General features: G+C 40.3%; 1 protein-coding gene across 2 annotated transcripts; it reads left to right on the forward strand.

Moving 5' to 3' along the window:
* Positions 1-1,261: 1,261 nt before the first annotated feature.
* On the forward strand, positions 1,262-18,927 carry LOC105692056 (tyrosine kinase receptor Cad96Ca). Of its 2 annotated transcripts, none has more exons than XM_012410974.3 (8): positions 1,262-2,949; positions 13,459-13,709; positions 14,906-15,018; positions 15,620-16,037; positions 16,203-16,379; positions 16,519-16,869; positions 17,014-17,319; positions 17,925-18,927. In XM_012410974.3, exons 1-8 carry the CDS (start codon positions 2,898-2,900, stop codon positions 18,159-18,161), a joined length of 1,905 nt encoding a protein of 634 aa, XP_012266397.1. In that variant the 5' UTR covers positions 1,262-2,897; the 3' UTR covers positions 18,162-18,927. The 2 variants fall into 2 exon arrangements, with proteins under 2 accessions (XP_012266397.1, XP_012266396.1); XM_012410973.3 differs by having other exon boundaries at positions 1,308-2,949; positions 16,200-16,379.
* Positions 18,928-19,382: the final 455 nt, after the last annotated feature.

Below are 19,382 nucleotides of genomic sequence, written 5' to 3' on the forward strand. Positions count from 1 at the left end.
GGGACGGCGGCAATGCATCTCCAGTTAGATAATTTATTGAGATTTTCCATCGTCGTTACGATGATAAATAAAAAAAAGAAACACCTCAATCACGTTACAATATACACGCTCCAACTTCGATGGACAGAATTTCTCTATCGTACCAGACTGCCCTCCCAACGTTTAATTAAGATCTAAACAATAATTGTTCTGCGTCGATAGTTGATAATCGTGATCATCACGTGACGGACGATATTTAGCGATTCCGATTCTTCCCTAACTTACCGACGGTCAATACAGAAGAACAATAAAAAACAGGTCACTTTATTGACCGCAAATAGTCAGGTCTAATGAATTTTCACAACCGTAAGTAAAGATGGGAATTAGGAATTGAAGTAATCCGTCCAATCAGCAACCGAATACGGTAAAGTTTGGTGTAGTTCACGGGTATATTACAGCGCCAGTTAATTACACCTGTTTAACTCCACACGTATAGCGATAGAAAGCTGGATGTTTTTCAAATAAAATTCGGTGAACCGCAATTCGTAGAGTCCGTACCCGCGGGGTTGCCGGAGGGTACGATCCGGATTGCTTTTGGGTTCCTCATAATAAAATTATACGAAAGCTGAATCCTGGTGGGCTGAGAATAGTTTCATATATGGTTTCATGCTATGAAATGAAATCGGATCGATGAGTCCAAACGGATATCAAGCTATTCTTATCATATAGATTTTAGGGTAAAGTTTTCAACGTCGACGATTGTTTATTCGATCCATCAGAGGTACAAATGATTTTATTATTCGTACATCAGACGCGTACACTGTACATTATTTTTGATCCGTAAAGGCTACGACGATTTTGATACGGATCGTTTATCTCCGGCCAATATAATCATGCTCCAATTAAAACGATCATTTCAATTCCAGCGCGGTTTGAAGCGTATGCGTGTAGTAACCTTGCGTACTTTCAATAGTCCTGCTAAGGTCACAATCTAGGTAAAAAACTATCGAGTATAAGTATATATACTTCCGGCATCGCTCGCTCACTTGTATCATACCATAGCCTTTCAAGCGGACACACGAGTTCCTTTTCCCGAATGCTTTCCAAACATATCGTCGTACAAAGCCACGCATTTGCAGCGATTACATACCGACAATTACGCACTATCATATCATTATCTCCAGATACTTTATATCTTTTGCAAATTTCATGTATCATGTATACTTCAATACCTAGCTTCTCTGAAATGCAATAGGCCTGAACAATTTTTGATTATCTCAGCTTCTAAACGAGAAAAAGAATATCAATAGGTGCAAAGTACCATTTTGTTCTGCAAACACAAAATGGCGGAGTTTTGATTTCTCATTTGAATTTCCTCTCTCACGTCACGGTCCCTGTTTTTGAATTCAACACAAAGCGAACAGTGACTTCGTGACTTCTTTTCCACCGGGCAGCGACTTTCATTGGATTGTCATTGGCCGAGGCAACATCGGTTGAGGATAAACCGACGTCGTCGCCCGAGCGGAAAGTGAACGTCCACCAGGTTGAAAGAAGCCTCGGGTCTAACGGCAATGGCCGACGATGGTTCAGTCGTTGTCAGACACCGGTATCGTGCGCGTTGTCGACCCGAAGACAGTCGAAAAGAACGAAATAAAAATCGGGAAAAAAATCATCGCAGGGAGTCGGAGCGTTTCCAAATATCGAGAACCCGCGGGACGCCGTCGAGCCGAGTTATAGAAGAAAGAAACGCTAACGGGGAGGACCTCGGGAAGACCGTGCTTCGCGAATCGCTCGTTCAACTATACTAAAGCACGGAACTATAAGGATAATCCCATACGATCTCACGTATACGCCGGACACAAGGTCCAGTCTATAAACGTGAAAATTTCGCCCAATCCCGTCGAGTTATACGTTTGCATATTCCGAGTGAAAAGTTGTACACTTATGCAATGAAAGGGGGTAAATTCATCGCGCAAAAGTCATTCAAAAGACAAATAAGAATAATTACATCTTAATTACAATAGTATTATGATACATTGGTGTATCGTGGATTCTGTGTTGTTTGTGTTAATTTATATGCAGAATAGTCGGATTTAGTGTTGGTTTAGAAAGTATACACAGTGAATATTTCAACGAATGAAACGCGATCTAAATAATACGCGGTAGTGCACAGAATATATTTCAAAGAGATCTATAAGGATCACGATTTCGTCAGCGATAAACGTTGTTCCTTTTCTTCTTTTTTTTGTTTCTTGTCGAACATAATTTCGAAATCAGTTAACACGAATGCCAGTTCGTTAAGTGTTACGATCGTGCTATGGGTGAATACGTGAGATAAATAATGAAACACTGATCGTTAGAAGGACGACGTTTTAGGTACCGAGAAGTGAACGTCTCAAAAGTATGCTCTAATAAAAATCGAACCCAACGTCTCGTGGTTCAAATTTTGTCAACCCCCTCGCAACCTCCTAGCCGCGGTTCATTTTTTTGGTTTGCTTCCTTCGGATCGACCGACGATCGATCACCCATGGGAAAATCTCTGGAAATATTTGAAGAAATAAAATTCATTGGCTCGTATCAGTTGGTGCCAGATAATCAAAATTCCAAGAATTTCGTGGCCACTATTTCGAAAGCCCGAAGATTTGGCGATAAATTCTATCGGTATAACAACCGTAACGGAATAATTAACCCATCAAATTTCTCACCTATGTGCGGTGTGTGTAAGGAATCACTGTAAAACAATTATCGGCTAAATGTCTCTCGTAAATTTAATATCCGTTGAACAAAACTCAAGCAGTGTCGGGTGAGAGCTCGAGGATAATTTGTCGACGTAGAGCTGTCGCTTCGAGCGAAGTGAATATAATAGAGAAAATAAGTAAGAGCTGTTTACTGCTGGCCCATTATCAGCCCATGCAGAAATGTTGGTGGTATGGATAACCGTCGTTGCCGCGGTCTTCTTGGTGGAAGCCGGTGAGTTTTATCTCCATTACAATCTATTCAATCTAATGAAATTACTCTCAGGGAATCACAATTACTTTTTACCCGGTCGTCGGCAGAAGTTGGAACGTAAGAAGATGGAAATTATTTCGCTATTCCAAGCGCGATTCGACGTGGGTTCGAACGTCGCGTCACGATTCCTTAACAAATCACTGGAAAAACCATCTTACTTTTATTATTATTATTATATGCATACAAATTGTACGTACATCGGGTATCCGTGAGATTCGAGTGTAGAGTGAAAGATAACTGTGCTCCGTCCGAACGTCCTGCACCGAAAAATCTGCCGTAGGTACGATCGATCACCAAAAAACTGCATAACGCATGTGGCGGGCGTTCGATCCGATTTTCGTGTTTCTGAAATTAGAAATTTGCTGGAAATGTTTCGATCGAAAGCTGAGGGATTGATGCGGGTATGAAACACATAACCAGGTCACCAGACAGACAGCGAAGTCTGCACCGCACGATCACGTACTTGCAGGTATAACCTTATACTTGTTGCCTTCGACGACACCTGCCGCGCGGTTCGAAGTATACGCTATAGCGTGATTACACCGTTTGGCTATATTACTTTTTCAACCGTTCCGTCGAAACCGTTTCTCAATATTCTCACGTGAGCCGATACTTGACCGTCGCAATTTAATGCGAAGAAGCTGTTTTTTTTTTGTTCCAGAATTCTACATGAACTGTGATAATTACAACGATAATGTAACGAAATCTTTACATGGCCTAGGCAGAATATTACCGAACAAATCAAGGATCGAATTCTCGCTAGTCAATCTCGAAGGCCGAAACGCAGCGTTCGGGTGCCAGTAAAGTCATGAATATTTTGGGCAAGTCATTTACAGTATAGGTATATGAACTCGCCGCAGCGTTTGGTCATGTAGAGTCAACAGCGTCACTCCTTAAAAATTGCGCAATTCCAGACGCGCGGTCCTTAGTCTCTCGTGATTAGTCATTCTCGCATCCCGACAACGAAGTAGGTATGGATATTATATCTACGTACGTAAATGTACGGACGCGTTTACCTGGAGACGTTACATCCCATCGGAGTGGAACATGAAAATCTACGTGAAATCTTCTAAATTTTGTTTAGTTTAGTATTAATACACGTATAGGTATACTTCATGACTCCTTTCCTCCTTCCTTCGTAATTAGAAAAAGAAGAAATAAGTCTGACCAAAGTATTTCATTTATATAACATATTCCAAATAAATGATATCGTTTTATCAAGTCTGCATCTCTTGGCTCAAGGTCGACTCGAAGAAATATACATATACCTATACACACGTGTGTAGGTATATCGACAAGATTCTGTACTTTCTAATTGCTGCACATTTCCGCCGTGCATGTAATCTGCATCGCGAGCTGTTCTCAGATATCGAAGTAGTTTCCACACCACTCTCCTCATACCTTTACCACAGGATTCGCTGAAAATTCAACTTTCCACAGGCCAAATTCTGTTTCTAAAACAAAGCGAACGAAATGCATATTATCGGGACATATGTATTACGTTACCTATATATACGTTTGCCGATACGCGAAATCCGTTTGGTGTTTGTAAACTTGTTTATAACTAACAATATTTACAACACCGTTCCTTAAAAACCCCACCAAAATATTTTGATCCTTCTTTTTACACCACATTCAGATCGCGTACACGCATGCTATATAAATTAATAGACAAACCGGTTCGAATTTATTTCAGGAAATGACAGCTGCACTAAAAATTTGGATCCATCTCTTATAGCAGTCAGATAGTTACGTTTATAATTCTCAGATAATTAGCGGAATACTTTTACGAGCACAGATGTGCGAGATCCGATCACGCTTTATTGTATATCAGTTGAAAACATAAAAGCTATGGCTGCCTCACGATAATATGGACATCATAAATTATCGCCGACCCGATACACATCTACCTAATGTTGAGAAAGAATTTCGATTCAAGGATTATTTTCTTTTAGAAAGTTTCCGTCTTTTACAAACTAAACTGCATATATACTACACGTGATTAGGAAATTTCGGGTCAATACATTCTATGGAATTTTTCAAACAGCTGAATAGTTATCACGGTGAACCGTTTCTCAATTATTCAACTCTGATGAAAGAATTGAAATAACGTACGATATGATAAATTTTTCCGGCCTGGACCGGCGCACATGTATACCGATTCATTTTCGATTCTGCGGTCGAATTGTATGAGGTAGCTCGAGGAGCGAGAGGAAGTGGAAGAAAAAAGCGAGCGCGTGAAAATACCACGTCAAAGGAAAGAAGCAAATTAAGGAAGAGCGGTAATACGGTAAGACATGAAGGAAAGATAGATGGCGGACGATTGCTCGCAGATGGAGGATGCGAAAAAAGGCATTATTATGGTGTGCCGGTGGCTCACATACGCAGGTATACATATAACATATCGTACCCTCTGCCGTTTCTTGAGTTAATTGGATAATTAAAATATTCCCGACTATGGACACGTGGATGGCGGAGCCACTCGAACTTCGCGTACATATAACATATACCGCGTTCAAACACCCAGGTGTCAGACTTGCGAATAGTAAAAACTAGCTTCGTTATAGACGTGTCACGCGTTAACCTGTTCCGAAGCAAATATATATGACTCGTATATTCAAATGAAGCAATATACTCGTATAGGCTCAAGTGTGAAATTCGAATGTTACGAGGATATACGAAATACGTTGGGATTTGAAATTTCGGGATATTTTATCGGCGTGTCCGCATAAATTGAGTGAGCGCGTGTTCGGCTCATCCGTACGACTCGTCAGATGCAGGTGCGGATGAATCGAAAGAGAAAGAACAAAGAACGGAAATGCGGTGGAGAAGAGAACCTCAAATCATTTTGATAATGGGCAAAAAAGCTAACCCATTTTCTGATCCTCCGTAATTTTTGCTCCAAGATTGCCTGCGTATTATACAGACGAAATTATTGTCTACGCGGTATATATATGTATACAAGCCGCACAAAACCGCTGTATCAAGATGGCCGCGTGGCACCGCGGTGTCATTCGTTTTTTCTTTAATGTCTCTTTTTGTGGTATGAAGTTGGGTATATTTATATATCTTATATACACCTCCCTGATGCCGGCTTTGTACACCAGCTCCGAGTTCAGAACTTTCACTTCGGAAAGACCAGCCACGCTTCTCAAATATTCAGAACCTAAGACTTCACTTTCTCGCATGATCCTTGTTTCATGGCCTTTTTCACCCGCGCAGTCGTTATTCTCTCATTCACAGCTGTTCGAATTTCTATCATCTCGATAACCGTTGCGATAAACTGCCAACGAATTGAATGCTGCATTGCGTTAATTGTATTCCAAAACAATCGAATACCTGTACAAAAAAATTATTCTTCGATTTGTTTTTCAATTCATTTATCGAACGTGAATCGTATATCGAAGGGCGCACTATGATAGAATGTAATACCAATACCTACTACACGTTGTAGAATGTTTTTTTTTTGTTTGGAATCGGTCATTTGAAATCATCAGCGATTCTTTGGCGCAAAATTCTTCACATTCTTGGGAGATGAACGATCTATAAAGTCGGGTCAAGGTGATAGAAGATGGTTCCGTGAGTCATGAGCATTGAGGTATGCGATGGGTGTATAGGTACAGGCAGTGGATAATATTACACCAATATGAGTTTCGACTTATCACAGTCGTCTTGACTTGAACGTGTTATGGATGCAGTTCATGGATTTCGGAAGATCCTGTTTGCCCAACCCTCTCACAACTGTTTGCGGGCTCGGGTATATTGCGTAATTCCCGGATTCTTAAAACTAATTGACCAATAACGGAAAACCATTCGTACAGATGTGGTATACCTATACCTGATTCATGATATACTGTAACCCTACCTATACTATCGATAGAATAGGATCAGTTGATATGAAATTAATTACATAATATAAAAATTTAACTCCAAAGTTTTGTGGATGACAATCGTTTATTTGAAAACTGGTGCATAGTGGTACCGCAGTAGAGATAGGGAAGGTGAGAGGGCCAAGCGAAAAGAGGTCATTCGTAGGGAAAATTCAATACGGCCGATCTAAATGAACCAGATTGTTAATGTAAAGTGCGCTGTACTCTGCCCAGGTGGTCTGTTGTCTGGCATCGTGTATTTGTACTTATTCGGTCCTACTGTCTGTCTCGGCCTCCTATCACTCGTCTGTAGGGATAGGTTGACCAGCATCGCGGACCGTCTTTCGGCCTAACTCTACCTGTCTAATTCATCATTCGCACCTAGTTCAAATTAATCTTGATTTCAAATTTTGTGATTTTGTTCGAAAACCTATTGCTATAGTAATTTCAAATAAACATCATTGATAATCCTTCCTCCTTACGTTTTCCTTGTATAATTTTATTTGTTCCGTACAAGATGTATTTCCAACGTCCGGGATGGAAGTTTCATTATTTCTTAATTTATCGTTATTACAATTTGACTCCCAACAGTTTTCGTAACGTCGTCACCGACGCAATACTTATACTTGTATATGTATGTATGGGTATATAGATGCGATAGTGACACAGCATCCGTTGTATGGATAAATTAAAGTAGATTATTGAACATCGGTGATCCAACTTTAGAAACTAAGAATTAATTGAAGAATCACCGCGTACGAGTCAGTCGATAAAGAGAGCGTTGCGGCTTCGGACTTTCTACAGTTGATATAGATATACTATAAACGCAGTGTCTGAAAGATAGTATAACATTATAAGCGCAACTGTTCATTTGTCTTCATATAGCATATTAACTATTTATAGACCGATCTTTAAATGGAGTTCGAATCAAACGTTTAGCCAAAGTATACCCATTTATCCTTCGTCGGCCGTGTATCATATCCGGAACAATGCCCCGAACCCAACAGTACCGTTAAGCGCACGCAGCGGGTGCCCCATTTGAAATTTGAGGTAGCAAAATTTATCGGCTCCACGTCAAGACGAAGTAGATTACATGGATAATTTCAGTTGTAAAACAAGAAAAGAAGTGTTCCGAGAAACAAAAAAAGAAAAGTTCAAATATTATATGTTTTTGCTCGAACTATATATACAGCTGCGACCTGCAGTCGTCTACTCGTTGTCAAAAGAAATCTGAAGGCCGCTGAAGTTGATGAATGAATTACATGTTTAATGAGTAAAATATGTGAAATCGGTGCATGCAAAGGTATTGGTCAGGAAACGAACGAAATACAGGTAATTAAGGGTTTAAAAAATATGCCGTCCTTCGCATCGCTGTGTATGTATGTACAGCGAGGACATCGTCGCGTGATATTGAAATCGTGTACCTATAGGTAAAGGTGTATTATTGAGCAGAATAAGTTTCGACTTTATATTGAATTTTTTCTTCTAAATAGCATCGACTTATCTAAGTTGTAGGTGAAAACCACTTTTTCTTTCAGGATTCGAATTTCCGAAAGACTGCAAGCGCAGTGTTTAGGAGTTCGTTGAACCGATGCCAACTTTCATTCTCGATTGTGCTGTAACAAAGGATATTTGAAAGTGATTTGAAACTTGACGTAGCATCGCTGCATTTAGTGTAAAATTTCTAAATGCCCGGTATACGTAAACGAGAATAACATAATTATAGAAAACATAATCGTTTAACGACATCCGATCTGATCAAAAATATTTTTGCATATTTATTATAACATGATTATAGTTTTGTGTACGAGTTATGACCGATCTCCTGAGGCGAATCAACCTTGAAATCTTGAAAAAAAATGAATTTGATCGAAAAAACTAGTGTCTACAAAACCGAAATCTGTTCGTAATCGTGATTTAGAAGTAAAAAATTATAATGAATCGTAGCTGTATCGTATATCTGCAAATTTTCAGTAACTCGCTGCACCAACTTTCTCCCTGTAAAAACAAGTTGCAAATATTCATGGAAAAACATTTACACGAAATATGTCCCAACATAGACATTGTATATCTAAGATGCTGGTTAAAATCCATTGATAATGTTTGAGAAAAAGTTAGCGATCCGAAGTCACTGCGGAGTGAAACGAAAAAATTATTTGCGAATATCCGTGTGAGACAAACGGAATACTTGGCGAAGATTTTCTTTCTGTCGTAAGTGTATCATAATAGACTCTGATGAGCCGAAGGGGGGATGACAATGTTAATTTTTTCAACCGCATCTCGGACTGTACAAGCCGCGCGGCGTGCTCTTGAAATGTCTCCCATCGGCGACCACAAGTTGATGGTCATCCGCTGGTACGAACGCTCAACGAGAAAGAATCTAGAAAGTCGTGCGTAGCTGCGCCCAGTTCATAATGGCTCGATTACGGCCTAACCCACGACGAACGGAGAACGATAACCCTCGCTTGTCGCCGCGAATGTAAAATCAAAAGGGCAAAAATCAAATAAAACAAGTTCCGCATGGAGAGATGGCCTTTCATTTGGAAGATCCGGTACGCGTTATGATCGATATAATACGCTTGATCGTTCGGTCGCATCCTGCGAGTAATCTCGAGTCCCGACGATGTGTATATCTACTACGTATGAATATGTAGATATATATATTTATACGTGTGCTACGTGCGTGTAAGTTGCACCGCCGAAAAGAGAAAGTCTTCGGGGTTCTCGGAAACGAGGAAGACTTGGAAAGGAATCGGTTGACGCAGAGGCTTCGCAGTCGTGTATGTGTGCGTATAACATACGAGTCGAGTCGCACCCAACACATGTACCTATAGTTATTATACATACGGGAACTAATAGGCATAGATACACGCGCCTATATGTATATATATATCTGTACGGATAACAGGATAAGTTCAGTTGCGTAACAGCGAGAACTTTGACGTCACAAATATCCAGGATACGGTCACGCATTCATCAGTCTCGCGTGGTGTCTCGAAATATATATTGGAGAGAAACATGGTTCGAGTCTCTCACGCTCGGGCAATTCGATTCGTGGAATCCCTATAGATTACAGATTTCGGGCTCATGAGCATAGATGCGAAATCTCTTCAGATCCGATTCCTTTAAATTTCCTCTGGTGACAAATTCGTGTGATTCTCACGTATCAATTCAGCTGCGATCCCTTTCGGCGAAATGACCACGTGGAAAATTATTAAACGATATTCCGTCATAAATCGGACCGGATTTTTTATTTTAGATCTAACAATAAGGTAAGAGGCAGACGCACCTGGGACAAATATGAACCAGGGGAAGTTTCATGGTGCGAATAGGCTTGGACTGAAGTTGCCTAGGCTTCGCGGTTGTTTGGTCGCACTTTCATCGTCCCACTTTCTCTGCAAGATGCCACTAAAGTCTACGCACAACGAGAACTATACTCGTATTGATGTCATTGAAAATTTTACAAGCATATAAAGTTGACGTATTCGTAGGTATGTACCTACGTGCGTTACACGTACGTACGTCCCATTCGTGTACCTACACGAATGAACGCTTTTCATATACTCATTAGCGGACGGTATCGATTTGATTCGATACTCCTCGATTGGTTTTCCGATTGACTTCTGAGATGACGATGGCACGTCGTGCGGTGCACTATAATCGCGATAGGATATCCCGAGGGGCGTTTCACGATCGCGATTAATAAAGGTCTGACCGATCGCCGAGCGAGGATGTCGCAGAATTAATTTCAACGGTTAACCCGCGCCCACTTTCTCTCATTGAAACGTAGAATCCGATTGATATGCAGGTGGGAACGTTAACCCGTGCTTCCAAAATTGACATAGCTGCTGGTGATGTACGTTGAATCGAAACGTTACAATACAATCGCGACAAAAGTTTCACGCCACTTGCTTGCTGATTAACATTCGACGCGCGAGTCTAATCGGTGCCTTATAAATACCGGCAAATTTGTAACAGCAATTTATACTAATCGCGTATCAAACGTGCTGAAGTCCAATTAGATTACATCCTACACGGTAGTTCGCACGGTCCGAAGAAAATGAAAGATGAAAATTAAATTTCAAACTTTCGTGTGGGCAGCTCTGTGACACCGGCGTAACGCAGACCGTATAATGAATACTGACGAGGGTTGGTGATCGAGCTGAGTGACGATATATGGGTGCGAAAAATATACATATAGTATATACCTATGTATATACGCATGTCATGTACACGTATTTACATGCAACGGCTGAAAAGGATATTTGTAGAACGCATGGGATTTACATTTCTAATACCGAATAGTAGGTAGCATACAGTGACGTTAAGTATGAGAGTGCGACTGATGTAGAATAAATTTCAAACCGTGTCAAGCACAGAATTCGACGTTCTCGAGATATCGAGTTGATCGCTAATATTTCGGTTCATAATAAAGTATCGTTTTCTACAACTTTTCACAATGCACATAACACATACGTTATTATTACACTTCATTTTTTGTTTTGCGCTGATTTGTGTAAATGTTCTTTGACTTTGAGTACATATATGTACATGTACGAAGCAATTCGTTTACTGGGTATCGGATCATTAATGATAACTATAATAATCATGGTGAAAACAGAAATGAATTAACATAAGTTGCGGTTGGTTTAGAGCTACCGCTTATGCAAAATGTACATTCATACTTTGTAGAATTTTTTTTCTTTACTGTTTTAGAGGGTGCCCCGTTTTTCCCCATTTTTTCTCATGGCAACTTAAATTCTGTCTCATTTACTTCAAATACAAATGAGAGACGGAAGTTCGAGCTTTCTTTGAGTTCCCCATTTCCCCCCCCCCCCCCCCCCCCCCCCCCACCGCCACCACTCTACTGACGTACCGCATACGTAGAGGACTGTTAGATGCACAACTCGAGAAGACCCTACACTTTCAAGATTCTCAATACTTGAGCCCCCAGAGAAATAGGCAGACCAATTTTCGAATGCGAGAAAAATTGGATTCAATATAATAAACGAATATGATGCAATTAGCGATAATCTTGGAAATAACTTATAGTTGCGAGCGTCGATTGTAGGTTCTCAAGAATTTTCAATCTCGTTCTTCAAATCACATTTTGATGACAACGTAGTGTACACGAGATTACTCGCAGTATCGTATGTGAAGAAAAATCCGATTTCTAATTGCGCTTAATCCATAGAAAACCGAATAATTTGAGATTTTGGTTTTTGTATAATGTGTGCGTCGGACCGTAACATTTTTTCGAGTTGACACTTTAAACTTTCTCTGATAACAATTCAAATTATCGCGCTGCTGAAGAAAGTCACCGAAGCATTTCCGGCGGAGTAAAAAATCAAAAAAAAAATCAAAAGAATACAACAAATGAATTATCTAAAAATGAACAAATATGAAATTTGTTCAAGGTGACGTCATAAGTACGATTCAAAGAACTATAAGGGTCACACTCTAGTTGACGATCTGAACTCGAAATCCGAAGAGATGCACATCAAGGTCATTCTCTCAGACTAGATACTTTCCGGCAAACAGCTCTCTCTAATTATCACTGTTAACAATCATCTGTGAAGTTGTTGAAGGTTCAACGGGGACGCGTCGTCACTCTGCGGACTCCAACGAGAGAGCTGTCGATATTGATTCTTCGTGCTAATCTATTTTTCGGATCAATTTTGAAAAAAAGAACTACAGAAAAGAACTCTCGTACGGAGCGTTTTTACATCAGCTGTGAGATTGTTTCTGATCGTTTGAATCAGGAGATCTCATATCCCGAGCAATAAAAATTCTCATATCCACGTACACTGGATTGTTGATTTAAAAAATGTAGATCTTTTTCTGCAATCCTAATTTTGCGGTTATCGCATATTATACATCTAGACGAAAAACGACCGCAGATCAAGTAAGAAATACGGTTCATATTTACTGGTTCCAATTCAGGATTCCAACGTATTACAACTACCGCCGAGCCAATGACCATAATCATTTGGCGAGTCCTAAACGTCGACTGAAGATTATCTCACATTCATCGTCGTTCTTATGCTTTGCAGCATAATTTTGCCCAAAATACTTCACGTACCGTGACGTGGTATACGTATATGTATGAATATAAAGGTAAAAGGGCGTATATTATTTTATAGTGCAGTGTATATGCTGAAAGTATAATAATATGTTGAGAAACGTTGGAATTGAAAATTTGATTAGTAAATGATGAGAATTCGTAAGCACTGGCGGTTATACCCTTTCATCTCGGGCCTTATTTTAAAAAAAATTGTATTCCACAAATGTCGGTGTCCGCACATACGATCCTGCACCGTTATCTCGGATTCTTTTTGTCGGAAGTGAGCGATGAGGCAAAAATATCTCTTTTGACGTCGATGTATTTTTCGCGTTTCTCAAGTTCTCGACGCGTTTGCAACTGTGAGGTGGAAGACTAAAAAATGGCGGATATACGACCTTTTACCACGAAAATCGCATTTTTTACGCATACGACCCTTACATCCATTAGTCGCGCGCGAATATTCCCTTTTGTCTCTTCAACCAACAAATTGAATTTCATTAAAACAGGTCGTGATTTTTTTATCTATTTTTTTTCCAGACTGCCAGTACAGCGACAATACACCACCGGTGATGTGGCTCGACCGGAACTGGATTCTCCCAGATTCAGAGCCGGTCGGAAGTATCGTGACGAGGGCTAGGGCCGAAGATAACGAACAGGACGAGCTGACCTTCGGATTGGAACCATTGGGGCAAAACTTAAACTGGGAAAATACCCCGCAATCTCCACTTCCTTTTTACATCGACAATTCCACCGGAACCGTGTTCGTCAACGAATCTTTGAAGGACAGAGTAAGTAACGATGAACTACAATTGAGCCTATTTCGATGACGAATAACGAGTGCATTTTGTTTTACTTCCTCGATAACTTAACGTCATCCATTTTACCGACTTGATGCACCTCGGGGGAAAGTCGACGGATAATGCTTGCTGATTTCTCTCTGAAATGCAGCGATGCTCCTCCGACGCTGACGTATCGAAACGAGCTTTCTCGCGTTTAACGAAATCGTTGTGGAAATTTGTTTCTTCCTTTTTCATATCATGTACCTTGCTAAGCGGCCGACAAAATTGACGGTAAATTTCGAAGGATGATGTATTACTCGTCCATCCATACATCCCTTTATTTCTCCTAATGCCCGAGATCTCAAGTTTAGCGTGTACCTTCAAAGAGTTGAAGGAATCCCTTGAGATAGTTACGTTTTTAATCGCGAGATCGCTAACTGTACATCTATTAAAAGAAAAATCACTCGATTCTGATGTAATGAATTCAAGAATACCGCAGATACTTTTAAATATAATCGTCAAGAATATTCTGAAAAAGATCAGGATCGCGCACTATATTGGAATTGAAGAGTACGTTTCAAGTCGATGCGATACGTAGGTATATACTTAAAGTTGCGTGGACAAAAACCATGCATGTAACTGTTTCAAAGATTCTCGACCAGTCTGACTGAAATCAGTCCATCAGGTCAAGAGCAACATTACGTCAATTACTCCGGTACGGATGGTTCAGAAAATTAGGCTGATGTGGTTGTGGAATAAATTCGATGCCTTTGATATTCGTTTGCTAACCTGATGGATAAAATTTATTTCTAGAGCTTTTTCTCTCCCCCCGAATAATTCATATACGCGACGGCTCGAATAACATTTATAAATGTCGGATCGATTCCTCGACGCGTGTACCCTTCTGAATACCAGAGCAACGCCATATCTTGGTAAGATCGGCTCGGGGCACCGGTTGCCGGTTGGAGAGTCTGCGATCTGTAAGCTGTACACATACGTATATAAGCACAATGCGGTGTACAACGTTCAATATATCTATGGTAGAACGCGTATCTAGAGATCTGCAGTTTTCATCCTGTGAGTTACTTCGAGCGCGCGAAGTTGGTTGCGTCCGTTGCATCGTTTCTTGGAATCTAACGTGTCTTTTGCTTGATTAAGCTGCGACCACTCGTTTAACGTTTCGCGTGCTTGTCTCGCGTTTCCAGGGAGGTGAGGACCTGAATCTATACGTGACAGTCACCGATGGCATGCTCACCGCGAAGACCGCGGTCTATGTAAACATCAAGAACACCTCGGCACCAAATGGAGGCAACACTAGGTAAATATAGTAAATACAAATTGTGCGCATTTGTCTTATGGTAACTCATGAAAGTCTGGCGTGTGTATACCTACGTGTGAAGAGCTGCAGCAAGAATATACGTGGCGCTGTTGAGAAAAACCGTAAAATATTCATGTCAAATTTATTACTTCCTCTTTGAGCTTTTGTTGAAACATATAACATAGGTGGGTATACACGTTAGACCCAGTTTGAGGTCCGCTCTGGGAAATAGTTGTTTAATTTTAATTTCATGAAGTACGTTTTAATTACGGGCGTGGAGTTTTAAAAGAAGAAAATAAAAAAAAAAGAATACGGGGAAGCCGTTAGAGTATATTTTGTTAGGCATCACCTTGAATTTAGAATGTACAATATTATTAACATTTTGAAATCATCGTGACGACGCGGTGTTTTTCCCGGACAGTTATAGTCATGACAATTGACTAAGTTCATGACGTCACTTTACATGTATACAATACTATGTATACTTTGCTATGATCGGACGAAATCAATTAACAACAAGGTGATTTTAATCGTGAAAGTTTATCCGGAGTTAGAGCGTAAAAATCAATATTTGGGTATCCAATGATGACTGTGATTGCAGATCTCCGTTCTCAAGTCAACACGGCTCCGGTGGTCGGATCAGACCACCTTTGGTCGGACTTCCAATCCTACAAAATTATCCTCGACCTCCGCCTCCGCCTCCGCACATCCCATCAAATTCGAATCCTCCGAGACCTCCAACGACAATTCTGAAGCCAGAAACCCCGGAGCCGGAAATGACGGAAGTTCCATCGTCTACAGCGGCGACGAAAGAAGATGTTGAAACAAATGAAATTGCAGTGCAAACCAGGACAGCATTAGGCGCAAATGTCACTCCGAGCGAACCATCTCCGACTCAAGATATCGCCATGACGATTGTTCCCGCCGCAGCGGTCTGCGCCTTGGTTCTCGGATTAGGATTAGGCGCCTGGTCACTTAGGCACAAATTCTGCGGTAACCGGAAGGCGAAAGAGGAAATGGTGAGTCATGGTTTCCAACATTATCTCCGGTACGAATTTCCCTTACTGGAACAAGGAAAATCCCTTCACCGATTCGATTCGACAAAGTTAAAGATAAGATTTCGAGCGTCTCGTCTCGAGTTTCGTATTGCATAACCGAACGTATTCGATCGTTTTATTCAGAAGGAATCAGCTTCGGCCAGTATTTCCAACATATCGGACAACCCATCGCTTGTCTTTAACGGATGGCGTGGACCGAAGGCTCGTAGCAACACGTACGAAGGCCCCGACAAAGAGAACCCGTCAGGAATTCAACATAAATCAGTCGTTGATAATTGGGAGTTTCCCAGGCATCGGCTCAAGGCAAGTGCTCCATTTCCAACTCAATGCCTTTGAGACATTTTATATTCCGCGTATATAACGACGAATCGCGTGCATTTATACATCCCCAGCACATAGTGGTGGAAAAATGTAGTTTTTATAATTTTTTTTCCGCTTCAAGATTTTCAACATTCTTGGCGAAGGGTGCTTCGGTCAAGTGTGGAAATGCGAAGCCCAAGATATCGCCGGAAAAACGGGCCCGATTATCGTAGCTGTCAAAACATTGAAAGAAAATGCGACGGAACGAGAGAGATTGGACCTTGCCCAAGAGCTGAAAGTTATGAAATCGTTGGAGCCGCACCCAAACGTTGTCAGATTATTGGGATGCTGTACGGAACGGGAACCGATGTTTGTCATACTAGAATACGTGAGCGGTGGTAAACTTCAAAGTTTTTTGCGAGCTTCCAGAGAAGAAAGAAATCACGGTGGACCTGGTTTGACCTCGAGGGATCTCACTGGATTTGTCTATCAGGTTTTTATTTATTTATTTTTTTTGGGCAGTAAACTATACAGTTGCCATTGCAACCTGACAAAACATAACAACATTAATTATTCTACGATATCCTGCATCCGTCTGAGATATGTAGCGACAAAAAATTCTTCAATGAAATTCCAGATCGCAAGAGGAATGGAGTATCTCGCAACAAAAGGAGTCATCCACAGAGACCTTGCCGCCAGGAACATTCTCATAGACGAGAATCGTGCCTGCAAAGTTGCGGATTTTGGATTCGCAAGAGACGTCGCCGTGAATCAAATGTACGAACGGAAGTCGGAAGGGCGACTACCGATCAGGTGGATGGCGCCAGAGAGTCTCTACGACAATATATTTTCCGTAAAATCCGATATATGGAGCTTCGGGGTTCTGATATGGGAAATTGTTACACTTGGATCGACGCCTTACCCTGGTTTGGCAGCCGCCGAGGTGAGACATCAACTTTTAATGTAAATTTTCGCGAATCAACGTTCGTCAGATTTAATTTTCGATGAAAAAAAAAACTTGCTTCGACTTCTGTGCAGCGAAATTACATGGCATAGCTCGACTCACAGTTCTTGTATGTACAACAACCGCACAATAACGGTCGTTGAATCCGTTAGGAATTAAAACACAGATGTATTATGACAACAAACGTTACTCTAAGCATACGTAGTTACTATTATGCGAACAAACCAGAGGCACGTATAGTAAAATTACACAGCTGTACGTATTTCTATCAGCGACTTAAATGTAATGTCCTGCTTGGTATATTTATGCTGCCGGTCGAGATATACAGCTAAACCAGAGACTTGTTTATTACCGGGATATGGTAGGTGAAAAAGAAAGAATGAGAAGAACGTAGTATCTTCTTGAGTATGGTATCAACCAAAGATTCGTCAGTAATGCAGGTTCACCCGATATTTACAAAAATAAAAAAAAAGTTTTCGAATTCATTATTTATTGGATTGATGAAAAAACGATTAAAAGGCTGACTGGTCATCGGTGGTAATGCTGCCCGCCTCCACAGTTAATCGTGATGATTTTTTTCGCAGGTAATGAGGCGGATAAAGGAAGGGTACAGATTGGATCGTCCAGAGCATTGTAAACGGGAACTTTACAACATAATGTATTACTGCTGGGACAAAAACCCGGCGAGCAGACCTTCGTTTACCGAGCTAGTCAACCTTGCCGAAGGTCTTCTGCTAGACGAAACCGATTACATCGAGTTGGATAGATTTCCCGACCATTCGTATTACAACGTACTTAGCCTCAGTGGCGAAAAACTCTGAAATAAATCGCCAACGATATTGACATAGGCGAACAAGAACTGACCGATTTACGAGATAGCTTTTTCAATTACTGTACATTATCGTAATTTGAGATACACTCAAAAACGCTTGCGATAAGTTTAATCAAATATTTGAATGGTGTGAATGTCTGTGAAAAACTATATAACGAATTTCAAACTTCGAACGAACTATGAATGTTATCTATTAAATATCTTTAAAAATAATTATTTTTAGTTTTGATAAATACAACCTAGATAATAAGAAATGGATATAAAATACTCCTGTACATATATAAAATACCTTTGATAGATCAATAATCGGCGTAAACGTAAAATAGATCGAAAATATTCAATAGTGCCTAAGATTGTGTAGTAATGGAACTTGTAAATCTGTGATTTCGCTTTCAGGAATTTTACATTGTCCTTACGCGTTGTTTTAGAATCTCCGATTTATTTACAGACGATTTAAGATAGACGCCGGATCCGAAATTTGGTAATCGGATTTTCCGTGACCCCTTTGACAAGTTTGACGTCTCAAAATTTACCGCATCCAAAAATAATGCTTGACTGTTAGTCGGAGATAGTGTATTATGTAGAAAGCTATATCGAAAAACAAAGAAACTGCGAAAGATAAAAACCGAGAGAAAAAAAAATTTCTGCTAAATTTTTAATGTGTAAATATAGTGTTCATTTTAGTCAGTAAGTAGTTCATATGTACCGCAATATAATGGTAGTTAGTAATAAATAATATCAAGTCTTGTATAGTATCCAAACTGGGTTCTGAAATTAATTCTCTGTAGCTTGATAGTATGATTTCATTCAAATACCTTATCATTTTACCGTTCATTTACAAAAGCATGTATCGTTGTAGTTTATCACAAACATTTCCCGGGAAGTTATTCTGAAGTTTTACATGCGCCGCTTGAAAAAAAAAAAGGATATTTGATGCCGGGACGCGCCGACGCACCAAACTACAATAAATATCTGATAAGCCGCGCGCGCATTCTGCGGTATGCAAGCACCATGATATGCGATGAAACGAAACGACAACCAAAAAGTATATATCGTCAGGTATTTTTCAGAAGTGAAATTCATTTTTGAGTCTCATTGGCAACGAAACGTCCGGCGTGATCTCGTCTTTCTATCAGGAATTCATTTTTCACGACTTAATGGATTTAATAACTTTCGCAGAGCAATTTTTCGATCTTTCATCGGATCAATT

The sequence above is a fragment of the Athalia rosae genome, chromosome 2 (assembly GCF_917208135.1).
Source record: "Athalia rosae chromosome 2, iyAthRosa1.1, whole genome shotgun sequence".
NCBI classification, from domain to species: Eukaryota; Metazoa; Arthropoda; class Insecta; order Hymenoptera; family Athaliidae; genus Athalia; species Athalia rosae.